Source organism: Salvelinus alpinus, chromosome 19 (genome assembly GCF_045679555.1).
Source record: "Salvelinus alpinus chromosome 19, SLU_Salpinus.1, whole genome shotgun sequence".
In the NCBI taxonomy this organism is placed as follows: Eukaryota; Metazoa; Chordata; class Actinopteri; order Salmoniformes; family Salmonidae; genus Salvelinus; species Salvelinus alpinus.
In genome coordinates, this window is record NC_092104.1 from 22,131,296 (window position 1) to 22,156,978 (window position 25,683).

The 25,683-nt window shown below is 41.4% G+C and overlaps 1 protein-coding gene and 1 pseudogene across 1 annotated transcript; one reads left to right on the top strand and one right to left on the bottom strand.

The window, feature by feature from the left end:
- The first annotated feature begins 891 nt into the window (after nt 1-891).
- On the top strand, nt 892-5,880 carry LOC139545140 (TM2 domain-containing protein 2-like). Its single transcript, XM_071352569.1, has 4 exons — nt 892-1,510; nt 1,733-1,820; nt 2,012-2,127; nt 4,266-5,880. Exons 1-4 carry the CDS (start codon nt 1,245-1,247, stop codon nt 4,477-4,479), a joined length of 684 nt encoding a protein of 227 aa, XP_071208670.1. The 5' UTR covers nt 892-1,244; the 3' UTR covers nt 4,480-5,880.
- A 2,867-nt stretch (nt 5,881-8,747) lies between these two features.
- Nucleotides 8,748-25,683, bottom strand: part of LOC139545830 (serine protease HTRA1-like) — a 63,221-nt pseudogene continuing 46,285 nt past the window's right edge.

The window sequence follows — 25,683 nt, forward strand, 5'->3', positions numbered from 1 at the left end:
AGTGTTCTTGGGCACAGGGACTATGGTGGGCTGCTTGAAACATGTTGGTATTACAGACTCAGACAGGGAGAGGTTGAAAATGTCAGTGAAGACACTTGCCAGTTGGTCAGCGCATACTCGGAGTACACGTCCTGGTAATCCGTCTGGCCCTGCGGCCTTGTGAATGTTGACCTGTTTAAAGGTCTTACTCACATCGGCTGCGAGAGCACGTGATCACACAGTAATAGCTACATTGTATTGTTAAAATCCCATAGGTTTCATTATTATGTTTATTAATAAGTTGAATCAGATGTGCTATCTCTGGAACAGCTGGGGATCCCTGAGGAGAGAATTGAGAACTACTGATTTAATAAACCATCCTCAACAAGGCCATACATAAGTCTTTCACAAAACACCATCATTGGCCATAATCATATATAACATGAAAAAGCATAACACAACAGATTAGAGAAACTGGAATGACACTCTCACTGATGGCTGCACAAAAAGAGCTGTGCACAAACAACGCCCCAAAATATTATAATGAGCCACCGCCCCTACATTTTACTTATCACATAATCAGGAAATAACCCTTTTTTGAAATGTGAATAACCATTAAAGGGCTCAAAGGGTTCTTTGGGTCAGTATGGTTCCACATAGAACCACCACCCTTCCCAAAGAACCCTTGAGGAACCCACATGTTTTAGTGTGTAGAGGTTGATCTGATATAGGCATATACACATATACACATATAGATATATTTGATTTCTAAAATGTTTATTTGTGTAATTTGGAACGTCTTACTTTAGGAAATATTTTAAAGGTACAAAGGTAGGCTACTAGCATTTTGGAGCGCACACGCTCATGCATGTCTCACTCCACCACAATAGATGGCGGCATTGGCATTGAGTTGCGTTAGAGTTCACTGCCGTAAAAAAAGTAGAACAATTATAAGATTCGGGTCACATCCTGTTTCTCTTCAGCTGGAGGAAATAACAAAACAACGAGACTTTTCATTGTTCTCATCTTTGAAATACGCTACGGATATATCGGTATGATGTGAAACACTAATAAATTCAATCTGTATTAGCCAACCTATTCGACAGGAAACTGTTAGATTGCGATCAGATATTATCTTCGTTCTGTTAGCTAGCCAGCAAGCTAGTCATTGCTTTCTAACGGACGATTTTTCCAATCTAATGTAGCCAACAATCTAGCACGCTAGCTAGCTATAACATAGCCGCAGTTCAACCAAAGTTGAGAAGATGGCTAGGATTTCACTTAATTACATTCTGATGTGCGGGCAAGTTCTCTTGCTATTGTCAGTGTTGCTTTTGCAATGTTTGGAAGGAATATACTCCCAGAATTCATCAGACTCACCCGGACAGAGGGCAACAACAGCTGCATTCAGTTCCAGTGAGCAGCCGCAAGATAACGTGACGACGTATCACATCATACCAGTTGAACGCGTGAATTATACTGAACTGTATGAATACAGGCCTCCGTCACCAGTTGTCCTCTGTAGCTATCTGTAAGTATTTTATTTGTGTTTCAATAACAACAGTGCAACATCAATTTGCTTTCAGACTGCCCTCTCAAAATTGATGTGTCACCCTCTTGCTTTTATTTTTCGGAGGGGCTTAGGGCACTGTTCACCCTGCCTGTTTTCTAAACGCCCATATACAGTTCTTCACGTGCTACACAAAATACACAGAATAAATACGTAATTTCACCTTTTTCTGTGCATGTGAAGACCAGAGGAGTTCATCCACTGTCAAGATCCAGTGGACCATGCACAGAACTCTACTGCCATTCTGGAGATGGGACACGGTTGTTGGAAGGTATGTCAAACCGTAGTGGATAGGCCCCCCACCCCGCTCTGTGGCCTTACATTATGATAATTTGATAACTAGTCATACACAGATAGATTACGAGCATAGTTGAACATTCAGGTCAGATTCTTGCTATTTCATGTGTAGACTTTATTGTGTCATCTCATCTGTCGTTTTACTAAATCACCACCTTTATTTAGTTTGGGGGGCAGGTACACAAAGACGTGAATCACACACCAGTCATCTGCACGGCACTGGATGACATTGAATGTGCTGGACCAAGGGAGTTCCTGAGAGGGAATGAGCCCTGCATCAAGTAAGGGAGAATCTAGCTACTGTACTTGACTCTGCAGTTTCTGACAAGCTCATGCATCATTGATTGTTGTTATATGACAATAGTCAATCCCAGTTTACGGTACGGATATACACCATGCCTGACTTCACTAGCATTCAACAGGTTTGAAATACCTGCTTGGAGGTCAATACTATATACACTGCTCAAAAAAATAAAGGGAACACTTAAACAACACAATGTAACTCCAAGTCAATCACACTTCTGTGAAATCAAACTGTCCACTTAGGAAGCAACACTGATTGACAATAAATTTCACATGCTGTTGTGCAAATGGAATAGACAAAAGGTGGAAATTATAGGCAATTAGCAAGACACCCCCAATAAAGGAGTGGTTCTGCAGGTGGTGACCACAGACCACTTCTCAGTTCCTATGCTTCCTGGCTGATGTTTTGGTCACTTTTGAATGCTGCCGGTGCTTTCACTCTAGTGGTAGCATGAGACGGAGTCTACAACCCACACAAGTGGCTCAGGTAGTGCAGCTCATCCAGGATGGCACATCAATGCGAGCTGTGGCAAGAAGGTTTGCTGTGTCTGTCAGCGTAGTGTCCAGAGCATGGAGGCGCTACCAGGAGACAGGCCAGTACATCAGGAGACGTGGAGGCCGTAGGAGGGCAACAACCCAGCAGCAGGACCGCTACCTCCGCCTTTGTGCAAGGAGGAGCAGGTAGAACACTGCCAGAGCCCTGCAAAATGACCTCCAGCAGGCCACAAATGTGCATGTGTCTGCTCAAACGGTCAGAAACAGACTCCATGAGGGTGGTATGAGGGCCCGATGTCCACAGGTGGGGGTTGTGCTTACAGCCCAACACCATGCAGGACGTTTGGCATTTGCCAGAGAACACCAAGATTGGTAAATTCGCCACTGGCGCCCTGTGCTCTTCACAGATGAAAGCAGGTTCACACTGAGCACATGTGACAGACGTGACAGAGTCTGGAGACGCCGTGGAGAACGTTCTGCTGCCTGCAACATCCTCCAGCATGACCGGTTTGGCGGTGGGTCAGTCATGGTGTGGGGGGCCGCACAGCCCTCCATGTGCTCGCCAGAGGTAGCCTGACTGCCATTAGGTACCGAGATGAGATCCTCAGACCCCTTGTGAGACCATATGCTGGGTTCCTCCTAATGCAAGACAATGCTAGACCTCATGTGGCTGGAGTGTGTCAGCAGTTCCTGCAAGAGGAAGGCATTGATGCTATGGACTGGCCCGCCCGTTCCCCAGACCTGAATCCAATTGAGCACATCTGGGACATCATGTCTCGCTCCATCCACCAACGCCACGTTGCACCACAGACAGTCCAGGAGTTGGCGGATGCTTTAGTCCAGGTCTGGGAGGAGATCCCTCAGGAGACCATCCGCCACCTCATCAGGAGCATGCCCAGGCGTTGTAGGGAGGTCATACAGGCACGTGGAGGCCACACACACTACTGAGCCCCATTTTGACTTGTTTTAAAGACATTACATCAAAGTTGGATCAGCCTGTAGTGTGGTTTTCCACTTTAATTTTGAGTGTGACTCCAAATCCAGACCTCCAAGGGTTGATAAATTTGATTTCCATTGATCATTTTTGTGTGATTTTGTTGTCAGCACATTCAACTATGTAACGAAAAAAGTATTTAATAAGAATATTTCATTCATTCAGATCTAGGATGTGTTATTTTAGTGTTCCCTTAATTTTTTTTGAGCAGTGTATATACTTACCTGTCCTGGACTTGGAAATTGTTTTGGAAGCTAACATGGATTTACCACTAGAGAGCAGTATTTACAAACCAATAGGACACATTCCTTTACATCATGTTACACTTTTAATGGCCCATGGCTGGATGGGATACCGCTTATGTCAAATTGACAGTTGTTTTTTGTGGGGCATTTTAGCTAACCCTAACCCCTTTCCTAACCTTTTTAAATTATCATAACCCACTATATTAATTATCCTTACCTGCTGCGTACATTTTCCTAACCTGATACGTAAAGTCAATTTTGGTCAATTCTGACATAAGCTGTGTCCCATCTGATCAGAATAATTTTAATTGGCTCCTAATTGTCTAATTGTCTTTTCTTCCGGTTATTGACACCTCTCCTCTCTGCCTTGTTGTAATTTCAGATACACTGGCCACTATTTCATCACCACCCTGCTGTACTCATTCTTCCTGGGTTGCTTTGGAGTGGACAGGTTCTGCCTGGGGCATACAGGCACAGCCGTGGGCAAGCTGCTGACCCTAGGAGGCCTTGGCATCTGGTGGTTCGTGGACCTCATCCTACTCATCACCGGAGGCCTCATGCCCAGTGACAACAGCAACTGGTGTACCTTCTACTGAGACCAGAGAGCATGGGTTGAAGACCTTTCAAAGGCATACTTCGAGATTTTGGCAGAGGCCCTTTATCCACTTCCTCAGTCAGATTAACTCGAGGATACCATTTTTATGACTCTGTGTCCAGTATGAAGGAAGTCAGAGGTAGTTCTGCGAGCCAATGCTAACTAGCATTAGCGCAATGACCTGAAGTCTATGGTTATCTACTAGCATGTTAGCATTGGCTCGCGAAACTACCTCTGACTTCCTTCATACTGAACACAGACATAACAATGGTATCCACAAGTATATCTGACTCTGCGGAAGTAGATAAAGGGCCTTATTGCGAAATCCCAAAGTATCCCTTTAAGGTGGGTTTGCCTTGCGGAGATGCGGGACGACTAAGTATCATCGCTTATATGTGAATTACAGGTCAGAGCAGTCTGACCACGTGTCGGAGGCCTTTATCTCCGATTCTCCTAGAGAATCATGTCACCTGACGGGGTATCACTTTATGCTTGCGCACGCCATAGATGGCAATTATTCGCTTGTCTGCTGTTTCCGCAATTTCAATCCAGCTTTAGTCTTTCATCAGTCTTTCGTCTCTCATCATGGCATAACAAGAGGAGTATTTGTGAAAGATGTGTGATGTGGACCAGGGGCGTGGTTGGCGTGTGGCTGGTGTAGGTTTTATTTTGTTGTAAAGGTTAGAGCACTGAACTGTTGAAGCAAAGGAAATGGGTTGTTGCTATGTTATCTATATGAAAGCTTAAATCTAGGCTATAAGTTTCATTATGCGATTTATACGTGCACAAACTGCACAACGTCTGAGATATTACCATGTCTGACCATCTGATGAGTCTAAAAACATTTGTGTTCAATCCAATCACTGAAGCTTTGTAATGGCGTATAAATCAACCATTTGAGCTATTCAGTATTTGTCACATAAGTTTAAGACTTTTCCAAGTCTCATCAAACCATTGTTGTGTTATAGGATTGAATTCCACTCTTGATTCCTAATAATTTACCCCACTTAACTAAAGCCCAAATTTCACATTTGACATTATATGTACATAATAGTACCTGTATAGTTCTGATTTAGTGTTCCAAATGAAAACAATTAGATTAAAATACATTTAGACGGAGTAATGCTGTATGTACCCTCAATTCTGTGATTGTTTTTTATTATTTTGTTATGCATTGAAATGTTTAACTTTATTTTCCCTATGTCCTTTCAATATAGGAAAAATGTGAAATGACAGTCTTCTGTAAATATGGTCAAAGTCTACCAGTTAATTTTATGGTATGTCTCTTGCAAAACTATGTAAAATGACAGGTTGAGAAAAACGGAAGAAGGAACGCAAACTGTCTGTGTGCTATCCCTGCACATCAAGTATTTGTGGTTCAATAAAATGTTTGTCAAGGTTGGTTAAATGTATTTCTACTTGAATCTGATTTGTTGCGTCTGACAAGTGGAAAGATGGTTCCTTTTTTCTGTGCATGCTTCCATGTTTTTCAGATCGATTGTGTTTTTTCTGTACACTTGATGACAAGATAGTGCTACTATTAAAAATTCCAGTACACAGAAGAAAATAAAAAAGGTTTCAAAGCCAAACACTATAAAGATTTTAGTTTAAGTGCCCACAAATGTCATTCACCACTTCGAGGTAAGGATGTTATTGTACATTAATAAAAACACAATTGGTACTTGCCTCTAACTGCCTATACAAACTGTAGAGCTGAATATCTTCTCTAAACACATTGAATTCAATAGTTTTGGTAGAAAAATAGGCGCAGCACAGTTTTAATATTTTTTTTTTTTAACTTAATTTAGCAGACGCTCTAATCCAGAGTGACTTACAGTAGTGATTACATACATTTTAGTACTTGCTCTACCAACTGAGCCACAACTATGGACTCCCATTACAATGTTGCATATTGTAACTACGTATATTTTTAGGGCAGTACATCATCGCTAACATACAGTGCATTTGGAATGTATCCCGACCCCTGGACTTTCTCCACATTGTTACGTTACAGCCTTCTAAAATTGATGAAATAGTTTCTCCCCCCCCCTCATCTATACACAATACCACAATGACAAAGCAAAAACAGGTTTTTAGAAATTCTTGCATATAAAAAAAAATGGAAATATCACATTTAAATAAGTATCCAGACCCTTTATTCAGTACTTTGTTGAATCACCTTTGGCAGCGATTACAGCCTCAAGTATTCTTGGGTATGACGCTACAAGCTTGGCACACCTGTATTTGGGGAGTTTCTCCCATTCTTCTCTGCAGATCCTCTCAAGCTCTGTCAGGTTGGATGGGGAGCGTCGCTGCACAGCTATTTTCAGGTCTCTCCAGAGATGTTCGATCTGGTTCTAGTCCGGGCTCTGTCTGGGCCACTCAAGGACATTCAGAGACTTGTCCCAAAGCCATTCCTGCGTTTTCTTGGCTGTGTGCTTAGGATCATTGTCCTGTTGGAAGGTAAACCTTCGCCCCAGTCTGAGGTCCTGAGCACTCTGGAGCAGGTTTTCATCAAGGATCTCTACTTTTTTAAATTTTTTAAAATAAATTTTACCCCCTTTTCTCCCTAATTTTCGTGGTATCCAATCGCTAGTAATTACTATCTTGTCTCATCGCTACAACTCCCGTACGGGCTCGGGAGAGACGAAGGCCGAAAGTCATGCGTCCTCCGAAGCACAACCCAACCAAGCCGCACTGCTTCTTAACACAGCGCGCCTCCAACCCGGAAGCCAGCCGCACCAATGTGTCGGAGGAAACACCGTGCACCCGCCCCCCTTGGTTAGCGCGCACTGCGCCCGGCCCGCCACAGGAGTCGCTGGAGCGCGATGAGACAAGGATATCCCTACCGGCCAAACCCTCCCTAACCCGGACGACGCTAGGCCAATTGTGCGTCGCCCCACGGACCCCCCGGTCGCGGCCGGCTGCGACAGAGCCTAGGCGCGAACCCAGAGACTCTGGTGGCACAGCTAGCGCTGCGATGCAGTGCCCTAGACCACTGCGCCACCCGGGAGGCCCTTATCAAGGATCTCTACTTTGCTCCGTTCATCTTTCCCTCGATCCTGAATATCCTCACAGCGTGATGCTGCCACCAGCATGCTTCACCATAGGGATGGTGTCAGGTTTCCACCAGACGTGACGCTTGGCATTCAGGCCAAAGAGTTCAATCTTGGTTTCATCAGAATGGAGAATCTTGTTTCTCATGGCCTGAGAGTCTTTAGCTGCCTTTTGACAAACTCCAAGCGGGCTGTCGTGCCTTTTACTGAGGAGTGGCTTCCGTCTGGCCACTCTACCATAAAGGCCTGATTGGTGGAGTGCTGCAGTGATAGTTGTCCTGCTGGAAGGTTCTCCCATCTTCACAGAGGATCTCTGGAGCTCTGTCAGTGACCATCGGGTTCTTGGTCGCCTCCCTGACCAAGGTCCTTCTCCCCTGATTACTCAGTTTGGCTGGGCTTCCAGCCATTGGAAGAGTCCTGGTGGTTCCAAACTTCTTCCATTTAAGAATGATGGAGGCCACTGTGTTCTTGGGGACCTTCAATGCTGCAGACATTTTTTGGTAGCCTTCCCCAAATCTGCGCCTCAACACAATCCTGTTTCGGAGCTCTACGGACAATTCCTTTGACCTCATGGCTTGGTTTTTGCTCTGACATGCACTGTCAACTGTGGGACCTTATATAGACAGGTGTGTGTATTTCCAAATCATGTCCAATCAAATGAATTTATCACAGGTGGACTCCAATCATTGTAGAAACATCTGAAGGATGATCAATGGAAACATGATGCACCTGAGCTCAATTTAGAATCTCATAGCAAAGGGTCTCAAATACTTATGTAAATAAGGATTTTTTATTTTTTAATATATTAGCTAATAAATCATTTATTTAAAACATTTAAAACCTGTTTTCTCTTTGTCATTATGAGGTATTGTGCGTAGATTGATGAGGGAAGAATTATTTAATCAATTTTAGAATAACGCTGTAACGTAACAAAATGTGGGAAAAGTCAAGGGGTATGAATACTTTCAAAATGCACTGTATGTGCATTTATGGCATGAAAAACATTTATTTGCATTCACCAGCAACATACAGAGTGTAGAGGGACAGCTACTTAGTGCCGGCTCTAGAGGGGTGCAGGGTAGGGCATTGCTAACCCAAAAGTGATAAGTGAGTCAATGTTAAACTAAGATTGCAGGATATTACCTTAGAAACAACCAAAAGTGTTCTGTCTGCTCATCCATAAATATCATCCTGGAACCGACCCTGCAGCCACTCAGTACATTTTCTCAGGGACGACCGTTAGCATGACGTCTTCGTTAGCTCGCCGCACCACCATGGACAGCGTACTGCCTGACTGGACAGCATCACTCACCTCCTCTGTGGTCTGGATGTCCTGCCCGCTGATGCTGATTATAACATCATGGTTAATCATGCCAGCACTGTATGTGAAACATACAATGGAGACAACAATTAACATACTACACACCACCTAACCTGGTCCCAGACCTGTTTGTGCTCTTGTGCACTCTATTATACAAAACTCAACCTCAAAACCATTCTCTGACTTCTCATCTCATGCCCTGGAGAAACATGCATTGATTTTTAGACTAAGCTGTACATGCTGTGCCATTTTCAAGAGAAAGAGAGAAAGAGTGAGAGAAGTCGGTGGCTTCAAATCCAACAGATCATAATTAAATCAGCACCATTCTCTACTTCTGTAGCGTTAGCCAGGCTGGCTTATTATTGGACCACTGGAACAAAATCTATTAGCCTTTGTTTGAGAGGGCTGCTGCATGCAGGTTTGTGTTCCATAGCTGTGGGGGCTACTTAAGGTTATGACCAACAACAACACAGCACACAGCCATTGAGACAGATGTAAGCCCCTGGCTGGCCTTTCTGCATGGTGTAAGAGAGGGTGCGTCCCAAATGGCACCCTATTCCCTATATAGTGGCAGGTTAACATTTATTGTGAGCAATTTCTGCTAGAAAGGACAGCTGCAAAGTCAACATTGGCTTTATTGTAACAATTCATGAATTCTTTCTTAGCTTTTTGGTCTTAATTTAAGGTTAGGCATTAGGGTTAGCATTGTGGTTAAGGTTAGAGTCAAGGTTAGGTTTAAAATCAGATTTTATGCCTTTGTAGCAGTGCCAGCTAGTGACCACTCTGCAGAGCTGCCTCCAGGACAAAAAACGCGAACCTGCTCCATTTTGGGTGAAGCCAGGAAGAGGAAGTAATCAGAAACCTGCTTGTGGGTGGCTGCTGGCTGGAGTGTAGAAGAGGTCTGGACCAGAGTTTAGAAAAACAGCCTTGATATTTTCCTTTGAAAATATCCTGATGCCTCCAAACCCCTTTGTGCACAGCACAGCTGATAATTCATTTGACCAAGACTCAATGGGTCTACAGACAAGTATCCAACTGCGCAGCAGATATCATACAGATTTGTTTCAGGTTTAGTCTAAAACCTTTTAATAGTGAGTATTGCTACTGTATTCTTATTATGCTAATACTTACTATTTACCCCATTTAAATTGCTTTGTTAATCTGAATTTCATAACTTTACAATTTCAAAAAGTGCAATGTAACCGGTAACTGTCAGATTCAGGTCAGTAGGCCACTCAAATTGACTATTTATTAACATAATACACAAAACTATTATCATCTGTGAATAACATAGTTAAGATGATATAATCCTTTAATTAGGCCTACTAGGGATATGGGTCTTCGCACTATATGCCAATAATGAGAAATTGTCTAAACTTGACTCAGCTTGTGTACTAAATAGCACCCTATTCCCTAATAGTCCACTACTTTGACCAGGGCCCATTGGGTTCTGTTTAAAGTAGTGCACTATATTGTGGAATATGGTGCCAATTGGGACTCACCCCTGGAAAGGTGATACCTTCTGACCAAAAGCAGGTGTTTACTCACAGAGCTGAGAGTTAAAGCATCCACTCAATACATTTTTTATAGAATACCAAATTATTGTGTAGAAATGTGCCAAATCATCAGAAATCTGAATGAGAAAAGCTATCACTAAATGCACATTAGGTGGTATATTAGTGAAATAGGTAGTGAAGAATTAAGTCATACAAACCCTTAATTTTTCTGTCGTATGAATCGGTAAGGTGTACTCTGGTGTACTCTGTCTGCAGGAATTGCAAAGGATATTCCTGCTCTGACCTTCAGAGTATTTATGCCGATGACATCCCCATCCTTGAAACACAAGTACAAATTGAAAATAACAAAGTTTGAATATAAACAGAACTGTAGCATTAAAATATTACATTTTAATTGAAAAGTTACTTTGAAAATGGCAAACATTTTCTGTTGTTCTGTTCTGTCATTTCCTGCTGTTCCAATAATTTGATGTTTTCATGTGTGACGCTAAGCATAGTAATTCTTATTGAGTGAATAAACCGAATGGGACATTTGTATCCTTTGGTGAATTTGAAAGGAAAGCAGTATTTTTACAACATAAAGCTTGAGCCCACTACCTTGATATGTAAGTATTTGTGAACAATTGTGTTTTATATGAATGCACTGCACCATTGCAATGTTGTGTATTAGTCTTCTTTTTATATTCCACAAGGACTGGAAACATAATAATAAAGGGGGCAAAAAAGCCCTTAAGCTTCGTCAAGGGCGACTGTAGGAGTATTTTTCTGCTTTGAGATCAATAGTCAAACATAAGTCTGCAAAAATCTAAGAATGATTTCTGTGGCAGATTTTAAAACAACAGAGATGTCGCAGCAAAACATAGAATAATGACCTTGAGCATAAAGCCCTATATAGAAAACAGAATTATGACTTTGCAAATCTCTTTCCTAAATGAAAACATAAAAATACACAGCATATGTTGATTACATATTACATACCTCTCAAATACAATCTAAAGCAGTAAGTCCCCCAACAAGTGGTCACCCTGAGTTGCCATAGTGTAAAAGAACAGAGCAGTAAACAAAAGTTAATGGCCATTGTATTGCACTGCAATGTTTAATTCAAAACAGAGACAAGGAGAGACAATGGAGACATACACTCTTAGAAAAAAAGATTCCAAAAGGGCTCTTTGCCTGTCCCCATAGGAGCACCCTTTTAGGGGGTACCCTTTTTCTACCAGGAACCAAAAGGGTTCTTCAAAGGGGACAGCCGAAGAACCCTTTTAGGTTCAGTATGTATAGTATGTACAGTACGGTCCCGTGTGGCTCAGTTGGTAGAGCATGGCGCTTGCAACGCCAGGGTTGTGGGTTCATTCCCCACGGGGGGACCAGGATGAATATGTATGAACTTTCCAATTTGTAAGTCGCTCTGGATAAGAGCGTCAGCTAAATGACTTAAATGTAAAATGTAAATGTAAAGAGATGCACATGCGGTAATATAATGCTCCAAATACTGCTGCTTGGCTGCCATATTTCACATGTGCATCCTAAATTGCACCCTATTTCCTATATAATGCACTAGTTTTGAACAAGGCTCTGGTCAAAAGTAGTGCACTATTCATGGAATAGGGTGCCATTTGAGTTGCAAGCCTACGACCTACATTGATGATGACGTCCGTCTGGATGTACTCCATGTGAGTCTTTGAGTACCAGTTCCAGGCCGTTCCAATGGGCCCTGCTGATTCATGTCATGACAGTGTTCTGCAGGGAGAATAACGGTTAACCAAAGCTTCAATTTCAACTTATATCCAGCTGGCCTTTTTCATGTTTTTGTGATCTGTGGTTCCAATCATTCTTTCATTTGTTCACGCAAGAGGATAAGATTTGAGCATGTTCTCTCCCTTTACCTGCAGGGAGAAGGGACTGTCCACCGCCACCACAATCTCCCTCAGCCACAGGTCAGACGAGTGGCCCAGCAGGACTGGCAGTGTACTCTACAGAACAAGATAAACATAGAGATCATATAACTTCTAGAATTCATGTTTTTACTGACCAAGATGGCTGAGTTTTTCCTCATGCTAGTGTAGCGTGGTTCATTCTGCGTTGTGTATTTTTAATTAGGACGCTGCCACAACTGATGGTCTGCTCGTTGAAATCTTTTTATTTGCCCTGCACACGAAGAGACAACACACACGTTACCCTTGGTGCAGTCACAGCTCTCCGGCACCTTGCTAGCCGAGGGTCAGGCAAAAGAGCGCCAAAAGGAATTAACAGGTGCTGCGTGCACACACTCGCTGCACAACAGCATATACAAGTAAAACTATACAGAACATAATTCTGACAAAATAAAAGACATACCTGCACACGAAGAGACAACACACACGTTACCCTTGGTGCAGTCACAGCTCTCCGGCACCTGCGCGAGCACATGGACACTCACTCAACCACTGTCGCAAGTACTCAGAAGTTACAACAGATACCCCAGTCAGTGAGCTCTGTGAAACTTGTTAACATAAATTCCTACACTGTCCACACTATAACAAACGTATGGTTGCAAAACAGTACATTGTATAACCTTATGACGGTTTTATATTAAACAGTTTCGGAGCCAAGGACAACATACCTTGCTAGCCGAGGGTCAGGCAAAAGAGAACGATAAAGTGGTATGGGAATACAGATAACCCGCGATGGGCCAAACCAAAATATACAAAACTTTTACAATCACTTGTATGTACAATATTGGTATGAAAAAGTGTTTGTACACCAAATAAAAACATTAGCTATGCAGCTGTAATTAAAAAAAAAAAAATACACTGAATTATTATTATTATTATCAAATTATTAACATCCCCTCTTGACCTGGCCTATTTGAATTGGTCCTTGTGTGCAATTTGGTGCGTAATCTAGGGGAACAACATCACACTGCTACACTAGGATATACATTCTAGTGTTATTTTTAATTCTGTGAAGATTCACACAATGGGAAAGGCTTTTAGACCGCTCTGTTAATACATTGGCCCTTTAACAGAAGACAGTCCCTTCAGCACTGCATCATCAGTAAGGCCAACAAGGCACTCTCAATTTAACCTTCACACCCAGACTAATCCGATCTCTGCCTACCTTCTCTTGTCATGGGTTGAAGTATTTTTATTGCTGGAATCTGACACGTAGTGTTTATTGCCATTGCCAGCCCTTCTAGGGAGTAAAGCCTTGTTCCATCACAGCCTCACTTTGAAGGCAACTTTTAGGCTCTGCTACTCCCTATAAAGGCTTAACGTCTACCATCACAAATCCATCCTATCTAATCCTCTGCGTTTGTATTCCACACAAAAGTTTATAGTCTTCTATAGTATAGTGTGCAGAGTGATGGGCTGAATCAAAATGGTTGTCTTCCCTGCATGTTTTGGCCCTGGCCTGGAGTGGGTTTTAGTTGACTGTGTTTTGGCCAGGGATCCCATAATGCCACACAGAGGAGCTGTTTACACAAGCGGCTGTCATCGCGGTGACAAATGTTTTAGTTACAGCAACATTTGCGAATACTGGAAGAAGAAAAAAGGCTGAAGCTTTGAATTTATAAGACCAGAACCAATAGCCCCTACAGGAAAACCTGACAACAAATTGATCATGTCAAGGAGTGGAATCTGATTTTAGTCAGGCGAAAGGCCCTCGCTCGCTGACTTTCCCCCTGTAGAACATCTGCCAGACTGTTTCTGTAGGATTAATTAACTCTCTGCCTTTTCAATGCTAGTCACTGATTTCAAGCCAGCAGGCCAATGGAAAATACCAAGCAGAATTTAGCATGAGGACCTGTGGGATGAGAGAGAGGGCCGTTGGAACAGCCTCGTTTTAGGAATGAGGAGGAGGAGAGAGAGGACTCACATTCGACTCAATTTTGATTCCATTTCCTTGACGGAGGCATCTTATTGAACACAGCTCTTCAGCTCCACTTTGATTCTCTGCTTGTAGGAGAGGACATGGGCTTTGGTGACTATCCAGCAGTTCTCTGACACGATGAACTCTGAACCACTTGACACAGGGACCTCCTGGTATGAAAATGGGAACCTGAGTGATAAAGACACCAATCATGTTGCTGTCTAAAGTTACAACAACCATGTGTCATCATATGTTGCTCTCATGATACCAAAACACAGAGGAATCAGTTCCAACGAAGGGTTTAAAGGGTTTAAGAAAGAAAAAATCCATTATTGACCGTAACTGTGTTAGAGGAGTCACTTCAATATGTTGCTGCCGAACGCATTGAAGATTACATTAATGACAGAAAGTGTAAAGGACTCCAATACCAAGCTGCTTGTACCTTTTGAAAAGCTTTAGGTGTACAACAGCTGGGGCTATCTTATCCACCCCATCAGCAATGAAGCTGAATTTGTTCAGGGCACCTGAGGGGGAAAAATACAGAAAGACAGAAAGAAAGATTTATACATTTCATACATTTATTTATTTTTTATTTTTATTTAACCTTTATTTAACCAGGTAGGCAAATTGAGAACACGTTCTCATTTACAATTGCGACCTGGCCAAGATAAAGCAAAGCAGTTCGACACATACAACAACACATAGTTACACATGGAGTAAAACAAACATATAGTCAATAATACAGTGAAAAAAAATAAGTCTATATACAATGTGAGCAAGTGAGGTGAGATAAGGGAGGTGAAGGCAAACAAATATATGTATAAATAAATAAAAATATAAAAAGGCCATGGAGGCGAAGTGAGTACAACACAGCAAGTAAAATAAAAACTAAAAAAACACTGGAATGGTTGATTTGCAGTGGAAGAAAGTGCAAAGTAGAGACAGAAATAATGGGGTGCAAAGGAGCAAAATAAATTAATAAATAAATACAGTAGGTAAAGAGGTAGTTGTTTGGGCTAAATTGTAGATGGGTTATGTACAGGTGCAGTAATCTATGAGCTGCTCTGACAGCTGGTGCTTAAAGCTAGTGAGGGAGATAGGTGTTTCCAGTTTCAGAGATTTTTGTAGTTCGTTCCAGTCATTGGCAGCAGAGAACTGGAAGGAGAGGCGTCCAAAGGAAGAATTGGTTTTGGGGGTGACTAGAGAGATATACCTGCTGGAGCGCGTGCTACAGGTAGGTGCTGCTATGGTGACCAGCGAGCTGAGATAAGGGGGGACTTTACCTAGCAGGGTCTTGTAGATGACCTGGAACCAGTGGGTTTGGCGACGAGTATGAAGCGAGGGCCAGCCAACGAGAGTGTACAGGTCGCAGTGGTGGGTAGTATATGGGGCTTTGGTGACAAAACGGATGGCACTGTGATAGACTGCATCCAATTTATTGAGTAGGGTTTTGGAGGCTATTTTGTAAATGACATCACCGAAGTCGAGGATTGGTAGGATGGTCAGTTTTACAAGGGTATGTTTGGCAGCATGAGTAAAGGATGCTTTGTTGCGGAATAGGAAGACAATTCTAGATTTGACTTTGGATTGGAGATGTTTGATGTGGGTCTGGAAGGAGAGTTTACAGTCTAACCAGACACCATGAGTATGTTAAAGCTGTAAACATTTCATATTTATTGGGATAATATTACTATATGGCATTTTTAAAATACAAAAACGCATAAAATCTGTCAGACTTTTTCAAGTTATAAAGTAGTGGCCTGGCAGGGCAAAGTGGTAGGCTGAAGCCCTCTGAGCCTGACATATGGGTATGCACATTCTGAGATAAAGTTTTTATTACAGCTTCTTAAACGCTTACATCTTTGGCAAAACAAATGGCGTGTTCACCACAAAAGTGCATAGCGTAAACTTACATGCCAGGGTAAGTCACTATTCTTCTACCTGTTTGCTGGCATGGCTTGTCAGGTTGGTTATCAGGCTCCAAATCAGCATGCTTGGCTGGCGGCAGACCACATGTGGAGCTACCTCTATAGGCCACCTAGCTCTCCTCTTCTACCTAAAGGTTCATTATGACTCTCTGTTACATCAGGGGAATTGTAAATCCTTGCCACCCATAGCTATTCCCCTGCAGTATCTTCTCCTCCTGTTATAGGGCATGTGTTCTCACATGAAGGCTACAACACGCTGCTCTCACACGCACATTCACATGTAGGCTACTTTTCCTAAAGCTTCTGTGCACTACACGGTTTTCTTTAATACATTCAGACACACGATTTTGAGATTGATATTTACATTGCAGAACAATGAAATAATCTCTGTGGAAATGCTAATTTGGACAGGTAACGTTACTCCTTTTGACATAGAACTGGACTGGCAGGACATCAAAAAAAATTCACACCACCAAACAACATCATCAAAGTTAATACTATACACTCTCTAATCTCTATGCCATTTTACTACCAGACCAAAATGTTGAACACTTTCTCCATAATATGACTATCAAAAGTTGGAGAACCTGTCCCTTCCACTGGTGCTGTCAGAGACCTGGGCCCGTTGGGAGCCTGAGGTTGCGTCCAAAATGGTGCCCTATTCCCTTAGCAAAGCGCATGTCCTCCTGCCTGAGGATCTATCTATTTCAGCCATCTATTTCAGCCATCTATTTTCCACTTATAGAGGGGGCTGGTGGGAGGAGCTATAAGAGGACAGGCTCATTGTAATGGCTGGAATGGAATAAATAGAACGGTGTAAAACATGTGGTTTCCATATGTTGGATACCGTTCCATTAATACCATTCCAGCCATTACAATGAGCCTGTCCTCTTATAGCTCCTCCCACCAGCCTCCACTGACCACTTGTCACTTAAATCTCGTTGGATTGATTGCTTTCATTTTACTCCTGCTACTCTTTCATACTCTTGTTTTTGCCTGTTTTTTCCCCCGTTAACGTTCAATGACCCGTCAAACACACCTCGGTAATGGCTGAAGTGGGCTCAATGGAATACACTGTCTTTCCGTTGCATCTATAAGAACACTTAAGCTTTGTCTGGGATTAAACACATCTTCTCGACGCTTACATCACAAGAAAGAGATGAAAGATAATTTTATTTTGATAAGTGTTCATTTTTTGTGGAATTGAAAAAGTAATAATTTTATAGAGTGAATTCGGACTAACATCTATCCAACATATTAGCCTAACACACAATACATTTCTGAAATCATCAAAATGTTACCTTATCACACATAAAAACAAATGTTGATATCGTATTCACAGGAGACATGACACACCCATTTGTGTACAATGAGTCAAACATATATTTTCTGTTTACATTTGGAGACTGCGACAGCAGGTTAAAAACTGGCACACCATTATTATAGTCCTCATGGTAGCCCACTGACAATTCATTTAGGTTTTGTGTGACTAGGAAACATCGGAGGATTTCAGAAATGTTATCATGTGTTGGGCTAATATGTTGCATAGATGTCTGAAGAAGTTACAGAGACGGAAATGCAAAAGGTGTCCCATGTTTTCTGAATTCACTCAAACAGTACTAATAACAGTACTACAAGAAAACAACTAACAGGATATAGTACAACAAGAACCAGAGCCCTGCCTAACCTAACTACAGGGGGTCCCCAATATAAACTGGATCTCTATCCTCTTTTGGAAAAGCCTATAAGTTACTCAATGCTGTCCTACTTTAGCTAGCTATGGTTGGTAAAGCAGGACACCTAAAAACTGACTGGATTACAAAATGTAAACATAAAATTAGCAACTTTTTTATAACAGTTTTATAACCTTAACATTAAAAAACAGAAAATAAACTATGTCACTGATCTTACCTTGTGCTTCGCAGGGTCACACCAATGAAGTGATTTGATTTTGATCATGTTGGTTCTCTACAAGGGGTTAGTAACAATAGTTTTGGTTTTCTCTTGTCACACCAAGAAATAAACGTGTCAGGATTACAAAATTAAATATAATTTTATTTTTTATTAAAAAAGATGACATTGTCCCAGTTGATATGATGTCCCACCAGGGGTGAAAGTAGATTTAATTTCTTACCGGTCCGCGAGCGTCTAAGACACTCATCTCTGCCTTGACAAAATGTAAGTGTTCTCCTCAAACCACAACGCAATTTGGACCGTATACCACCCGGTTTCCAGTCAATTCACAAATTGTTTTTGTGGCTGACATGCAGTAATGTTTCATAATGGTGTAGTAGCCTACAGTTTTTTGGGCATGTTGTAATAATTGTGATAGACTCACGTTTTACTGGTCCGGCGTACCCCCACTATTTATTTTACCGGGACGCCTTACCGTCTTACTTTCACCCCTGTGTCCTACTCTTTCCGAATTCACCCAACAGTTGAAATGTTTACAAATTAGACGCTCTGATTTGAAAGCAACTTCTGAAAATGAACACTGATTATAGTGATATTATGTATGATCTCGCAAACAATGTAAAATATGTATAGATATGTGTAATCTAGAGCGAAACTTTTAGATTTTTAATCCGAGGGTATCCTGCTATTGCCACACTTGTTGAATTATGCAGCAGAACATGACACCAACATTAATTAATGAGGCAGTCTAGACAGCACAGGTGAGTTAGGCCTAGACAGAGCAAGTTTTTGGTGGTTACAGCCCTGTCTCACCCCTAAATTATTCATATATGCAAATACATACATACTGTCTCCCTAGGGTCCACTGCCAAACCCTGATAGATGGCCAGAGCTTGGAATGCCTTGTAAAATACGAAAATGCTGGGTCCACTGCACACATCACAAACATAGCATTTCAGATGACATGCGCTTTGAATGGATTCCTCTAGATATTATTTGGAAAAGGTTCTCAGCTAGTTTATTTGCCCATTTTGAAATATAATTATATTCAAAGTTGTTATTTAACTTTAGTGAATGTGCCATCCATTACTGTGATATGTTAGGCCATATTAAAAAGTTATACTCCTGTTTGTTAGGCTAATACTAAACTATAACCTCTGTAACAACCCACAGAGATATAAGCATAACAAAAACAGCTTTTGTACAGTGAGCACAAAACAGCACAAAAACAGTCAATAGATTCAGTGTGGCTACTTTTGTATGCTGGTGCTATTACTTAGAAATGCTCAGGAAAGGTGATGAAATAATGTGTTAACACCTTCCTTTCCTGTTGTGTACATATGAGGCTGTGTGGACTGTATCAAGCATCTTAGAGTAGGTGTGTTGATCTAGGATCAGGTCCCCCCTGTCCATTCTTATTCATTGTGATGTAAAAGGAACATCTGATCCTAGACCAGCATTCATACTCTAAGACACTATGAATTCAGGCTCTGTTTTTTTAACTGAGTAAAGTGTTGAATGTTGCTGCAAAGGTACACAGCTCTGTTTTGTATGCAACTCTGGCTCCCATGTGGAGGAATCCTGTCATGCAGTGAAGTCTTTATCTTAACCCCTCCACAAAAAAGTACAATAACGCAACCATCTGCAATAGGATTGTGAGTTTGCTCAACAACATTTTCACACACAAACCTTTTTGTTTTACAGTGTATAGGCTGCTTCTCATTTTGGTGATTACTCAGTCCAATCACCTCATTGTTGTCCCAGTCCGTTAAACATGATCTGATACCTTCCAAAGTGTACAGTAATTGGAAGCCATGTGGTTTGCACACCTGCTTTTCTCAGAAACCAGGAGGGGATCTAATGCATGATGCATTTCTTTATTTCTCCATCCACATTCCACTGTGGCTATAGCAACAATAAGTAACCACTTGTTATTAGTAACAGGCCTAGATTGTGTTGCAATGGAGACATTTCCATATAGGCTTTCTTTCTTTCATATAGGCATAACAACAGTTTTGGTGAAAATAATGAAACCATCACAATGTTTACCACTTTTGTTACTTGGCTATTACAGAATGGAACAGCAAACTTTCATTGGTTATCCTCTCAGATCCATTAAGATATCAAAATCTTGATCGCTGGGAAAGTACTGATGCTCCAATCCATACCAGATCATTCACTTCTGCTCTCTTTGACTACTATGCCTGTGTCCAATTCACCCCAAACAGTGCTAGTAAGTAATAGTGTTCATCCCAAAATGCCACCCTATTCCCTATCTAGTGCACTACTTTTGACCATGGACCATGTAGGCCTGTAACAATGACCAAATATCAATTTAATATGCTCTGGATGCATGCTAGATGAGGCAAGAAAGAAACAGGGATTGTCTGATCATATTGTAAAGAAGACGCTAATCTGCCCCTACACGCTTTGTATTTCCTTATCATACGCTATGTTAACACAATCAACCGTAATCAAATATAGTTAAGCCCTCCTTTATTCAATGAAATACAATTTTATTGGTGCCCACTTGGCACAGGACGTCAGTTCAATGTCTATTCTACGTCGGTACAACAGAGCTGATTCAGCCCGTGTGTGCCCAGTGGGTGGGCTTGGTTGGCAGTTATGTAATGTTGTAAAGTTCTGCCAAGGGTCTGGCAGAGGTGTTTTTTCTCCATTGGAGAATAAAAACGGAATCAAGCTTTTCCTTACAAATAGTATCACAGAGCGAATGAAATGTGAAGTATTCCTCAGTAGACAGTAAGATAAGATGATGGCTTGACCTTAGAGAGAAGCAGCAGCAGTTTAGCCTTCATACTTTAGTCTGAAATAGGCTAATTACAATCTCTGACAGACAGGGCATAGGCTACATGCAGCATGGCTTACACATTGCAGCAGAGCATAAATACCCATGTTGGGCCATCTTGACAGGCAATTAGGGCTGTAAAATCCAGTCATTCAACAAGATATTAAGCAGCGTAGCAACTAAATATCTGTATATAATTTGACATACTTCTTAGAGCCTGCAAGAGTCTTATTCAGGAATAATATTTTATTTTTCTCCCTCATCCTATCAGTGCAAGGTGCAAATCTGAAAAAGGAACACTATCTGTCTCCTATAAACGCCCAAATGAGTTGTGCATGTGACCAATTTAGATAGCAGTACTTGTTTTGGTTGTTAGGCCTATAACAAAATAACAAAACCATTCCAATAGCCTAATTATTCAAATTATTTGAAGTAGTTTATAAATGAAGTTGCGCTAAGCAGAAATCGCTCTGCCATTTCCTAGTTGCAAAAATTTTAATAGTTTGCGTAATTTCAGTTTATGTGACAAAATAAGATCGTATAGTGCAGAGAATCATTGTACCATCTAAACCGCTGTGAAATATATTTTATGTAAACAAAAATATTGTATTTTAAGCTGTTGGAAGCTGGTGTACAAAACCGAAAGTAGAAGATGCAAAAATGAAATTTAAGAACGGGAAGCATAGAAATAGCGCACATAGAACAGATCTACAGCTTCAATGAGAATGACAGATCTATAACTCAAGATGGTCAGGTCAACAAAAAGTTACATATTGCCACTGAAACACACATGAGAAAATACAGAAACACATAAACAAATGTCTTTAGGCTACTTTGTATGATTGACTGGAAAATAAGAAATGTAGCCCTGGGCTATGAAACATTTCTTCCTTTGGCCCTAACCCACCACTAGGCTACTTACCCGCATCACAGTGACCTTTCTGAATCAATATGACTGAGGGCTTTTTACTGAGTTCTGCTAGATTGTTTTTAGTTCTCAAGCAGCACATACTGGGGTAAGTCCTTCCATCACTCCCACACACAGGCTCTGCAAGGGTGCAAACACATGAACCGCGAACTCCCTCTGGATATTCGCATGTCATCCCTTCGTCACAAATGTCAACTCCACGCTCCACGCCCAAGGTCACCTTCTCCAGACGCAGCTGTCCTTCAGGACATCGTAGTATTACCGCGACTCAGTTGGCGGCAGGTCAACGGGAGGCATCACAGATCTCAGGATGCGAAGTATATATACATTTGCATATTGTGTTATATTTGTTAATTAAAAAACAATATGCAAAAACATATCATACAAAATAGTATACCAAATAACACATACAAACTTTATACACAGGGGTATATACATTTAAACAAAATCCAAAAGGCTTCACAGGCATTTAGGGTAGAGGTCGACCGATTATGATTTTTCAACGCTGATACCGATACCGATTATTGGAGGACCAAAAAAAGCAGACACCAATTAATCGGCAGATTTTTATATATATATTTGTTATAATGACAATTACAACCATATTAAATGAACAATGAAAACTTTTATTTTAACTTAATATAATACATAAATTAAATCTATTTAGGCTCAACTAAATAATGAAACGTGTTCAATTTGGTTTAAATAATGCAAAAACACAGTGTTAGAGAAGAAAGTAGAAGTGCAATATGTGCCATGTAAAAAAGCTAACGTTTAAGTTCCTTGCTCAGAACATGAGAACATATGAAAGCTGGTGGTTCAATATTCCCAGGTCTTCAATATTCCCAGTTAAGAAGTTTTAGGTTGTAGTTATTATAGGAATTATGACGCGTCAACTATTTCTCTCTATACCATTTGTATTTCATATACCTTTAACTATTGGATGTTCTTATAGGCACTTTAGTATTGCCAACCTAATCTCGGGAGTTGATAGGCTTGAAGTCATAAACAGCACTGCGCTTCAAACATTGCTAAGAGTTGCTGGCAAACGCAGTAAAGTGCTGTTTGAATGAATGCTTACGAGCCTGCTGCTGCCTACCACCGCTCAGTCAGACTGCTCTATCAAATATCAAATCATAGACTTAATTATAATATAATAAACACAGAAATACAAGCCTTTGGTCATTAATATGGTCAAATCCGGAAAACTATAACTTCGAAAACAGAACATTTATTCTTTCAGTGGAATACAGAACCGTTCCGTATTTTATCGAACGGGTGGCAACCTTAAGTCTAAATATTTCTGTTACATTGCACAACCTTCAATGTTATGTCGTAATTACGTAAAATTCTGGCAAATTAGTTCACAGTTCGCAACGAGCCAGGGGGCCCAAACTGTTGCATATACCCTGACTTTGCTTGCACTGAACGCAAGAGAAGTGACACAATTTCCCTTGTTAATATTGCCTGCTAACATGAATTTCTAAATATGCAGGTTTAAAAATATATACCTCTATGTATTGATTTTAACAAAAGCATTGATGTTTATGGTTAGGTACATTTGTGCAAAGATTGTGCTTTTTTCGGCAATGCACTTTTGTTAAATCATCATTGGCGAAGTTGAAGTAGGCTGTGATTCGATGATAAATTAACAGGCACCGCATTGATTATATGCAACACAGGACAAGCTAGTTAACCTAGTAATATCATCAACCATGTGAAGTTAACTAGTGATTATGTGAAGATTGATTGTTTTTTATAAGATAAGTTTAATGCTAGCTAGCAACTTAACTTGTCTCCTTGCAGCCACAAGGTCCTTTTGACGCTGCACTTGCGTAACAGGTGGTCAGCCTGCCACGCAGTTTCCTCGTGGATTGCAATGTAATTGGCCATAATCGGCGTCTAAAAAGGCAGATTACCGATTGTTATGAAAACTTGAAATCGGCCCTAATTAATCGGCCATTGCTTTATCGTTTTTCAGACTATGCAGGACATGGATATTGTCTCTTTCGAAGTAACCGCGCATTAAGTGCAGAGGCTAAGAGAATCCAAACTTTGTCATGGTCCAAAAAAGTTGATAGCCCCTGTACATTCGTAACAATTAATGAAAATGTTCAAGTAATTCTTCTGTTCTTGTTGCTTACGCCTGTCTATATCACCTACTTCCTGTCTTATCTAAATTGAACAATTGTGCCTTCTTTGGAAAGAACTCACTAGATACAGACGTCAATTCAACATCTATTCCACTTTGGTCCATGGAAACATTGTTGATTCAACCAGTGTGTGCCGTTGGGAAAATGTCAAGGTCCAGCTTCCAGTTGGTCTATTTTGCAATTGAAATGTCATTGTAATTATGTTTCCAGTGGCAGCCTGATGATGTTGAGCTCCCTCTGTGTTGTTCAGTCCTCTGGTCGGTCCCCCCAGGTAAGCTCCCTAGAATGCAGCTGCGTGAGTATACGTAGAGCATTTGGAGAAAAGATCCACAAGAAAGAACCCTCTTTCACCACAGCAGTCTTCTGTGTGAATGATCAACAACATTTATAGTACTGTAACTCACGTGATGACATATGACAACCTAGGCCAACTTTTTTTGGATTGATGATTGATGATTTCAGTGGGTTTACTTAAACCTTTCTGCATGAGTTATTGACCGGCATATCAGTATTAGATTATGTTTGATTGATCAGGACAAGGTATGAGCTGCATGATATCTGGACTTAAAAAAGGCAAACAAATACAAAAGCTTAAATAAAGTAAATTAATAATGCCAGTAACTTTACGTTATATTTTTCCACATAAAGCTCTCACTTTACCACTAATAGCCATCTATCAAATGTCACCAACCAAACAACATCATCAATCCATCATACACATCCATATGCATATTCTAACATGAGCAAGGACTATGTATTTATCCTAGCCTGAGGTACCTGCAGTGTCATTCAGCACAGGGCTGGGTTTTATCTACTAGGCAGCTGAAGATGGGTGTGGGTAGTCTTCGTCCTGTGTATTGTAGGAGACCCTTTACTCTGCAATAAAAATACACAGTCCTGGGTTTGATGAAAAGGAGCGAAACCCACCTGGTGTATTCTAAGCATGTAATCTTTCATGCCGTCCCTAGGAGGGGTGCGTCACTTGAGTGGGTTGAGTCACTGACGTGATCTTCCTGTCTGGGTTGGCGCCCCCCCTTGGGTTGTGCCGTGGCGAAGATCTTTGTGGGCTATACTCGGCCTTGTCTAGTGGTGTGGGGGCTGTGCTTTGGCAAAGTGGGTGGGGTTATATCCTTCCTGTTTGGCCCTGTCCGGGGGTATCATCGGATGGGGCCACAGTGTCTCCTGACCCCTCCTGTCTCAGCCTCCAGTATTTATGCTGCAGTAGTTTATGTGTCGGGGGGCTAAGGTCAGTTTGTTATATCTGGAGTACTTCTCCTGTCTTATCCGGTGTCCTGTGTGAATTTAAGTATGCTCTCTCTAATTCTCTCTTTCTCTCTTTCTTTCTCTCTCTCGGAGGACCTGAGCCCTAGGACCATGCCTCAGGACTACCTGGCATGATGACTCCTTGCTGTCCCCAGTCCACCTGGCCGTGCTGCTGCTCCAGTTTCAACTGTTCTGCCTGCGGCTATGGAACCCTGACCTGTTCACCGGACGTGCTACCTGTCCCAGACCTGCTGTTTTCAACTCTCTAGAGACCGCAGGAGCGGTAGAGATACTCTTAATGATCGGCTATGAAAAGCCAACTGACATCTACTCCTGAGGTGCTGACTAGCTGCACCCTCGACAACTACTGTGATTATTATGTTTTGGCCTTTCTAGGGAGTTTTTCCTAGCCACCGTGCTTCTACACCTGCATTGCTTGCTGTTTGGGGTTTTAGGCTGGGTTTCTG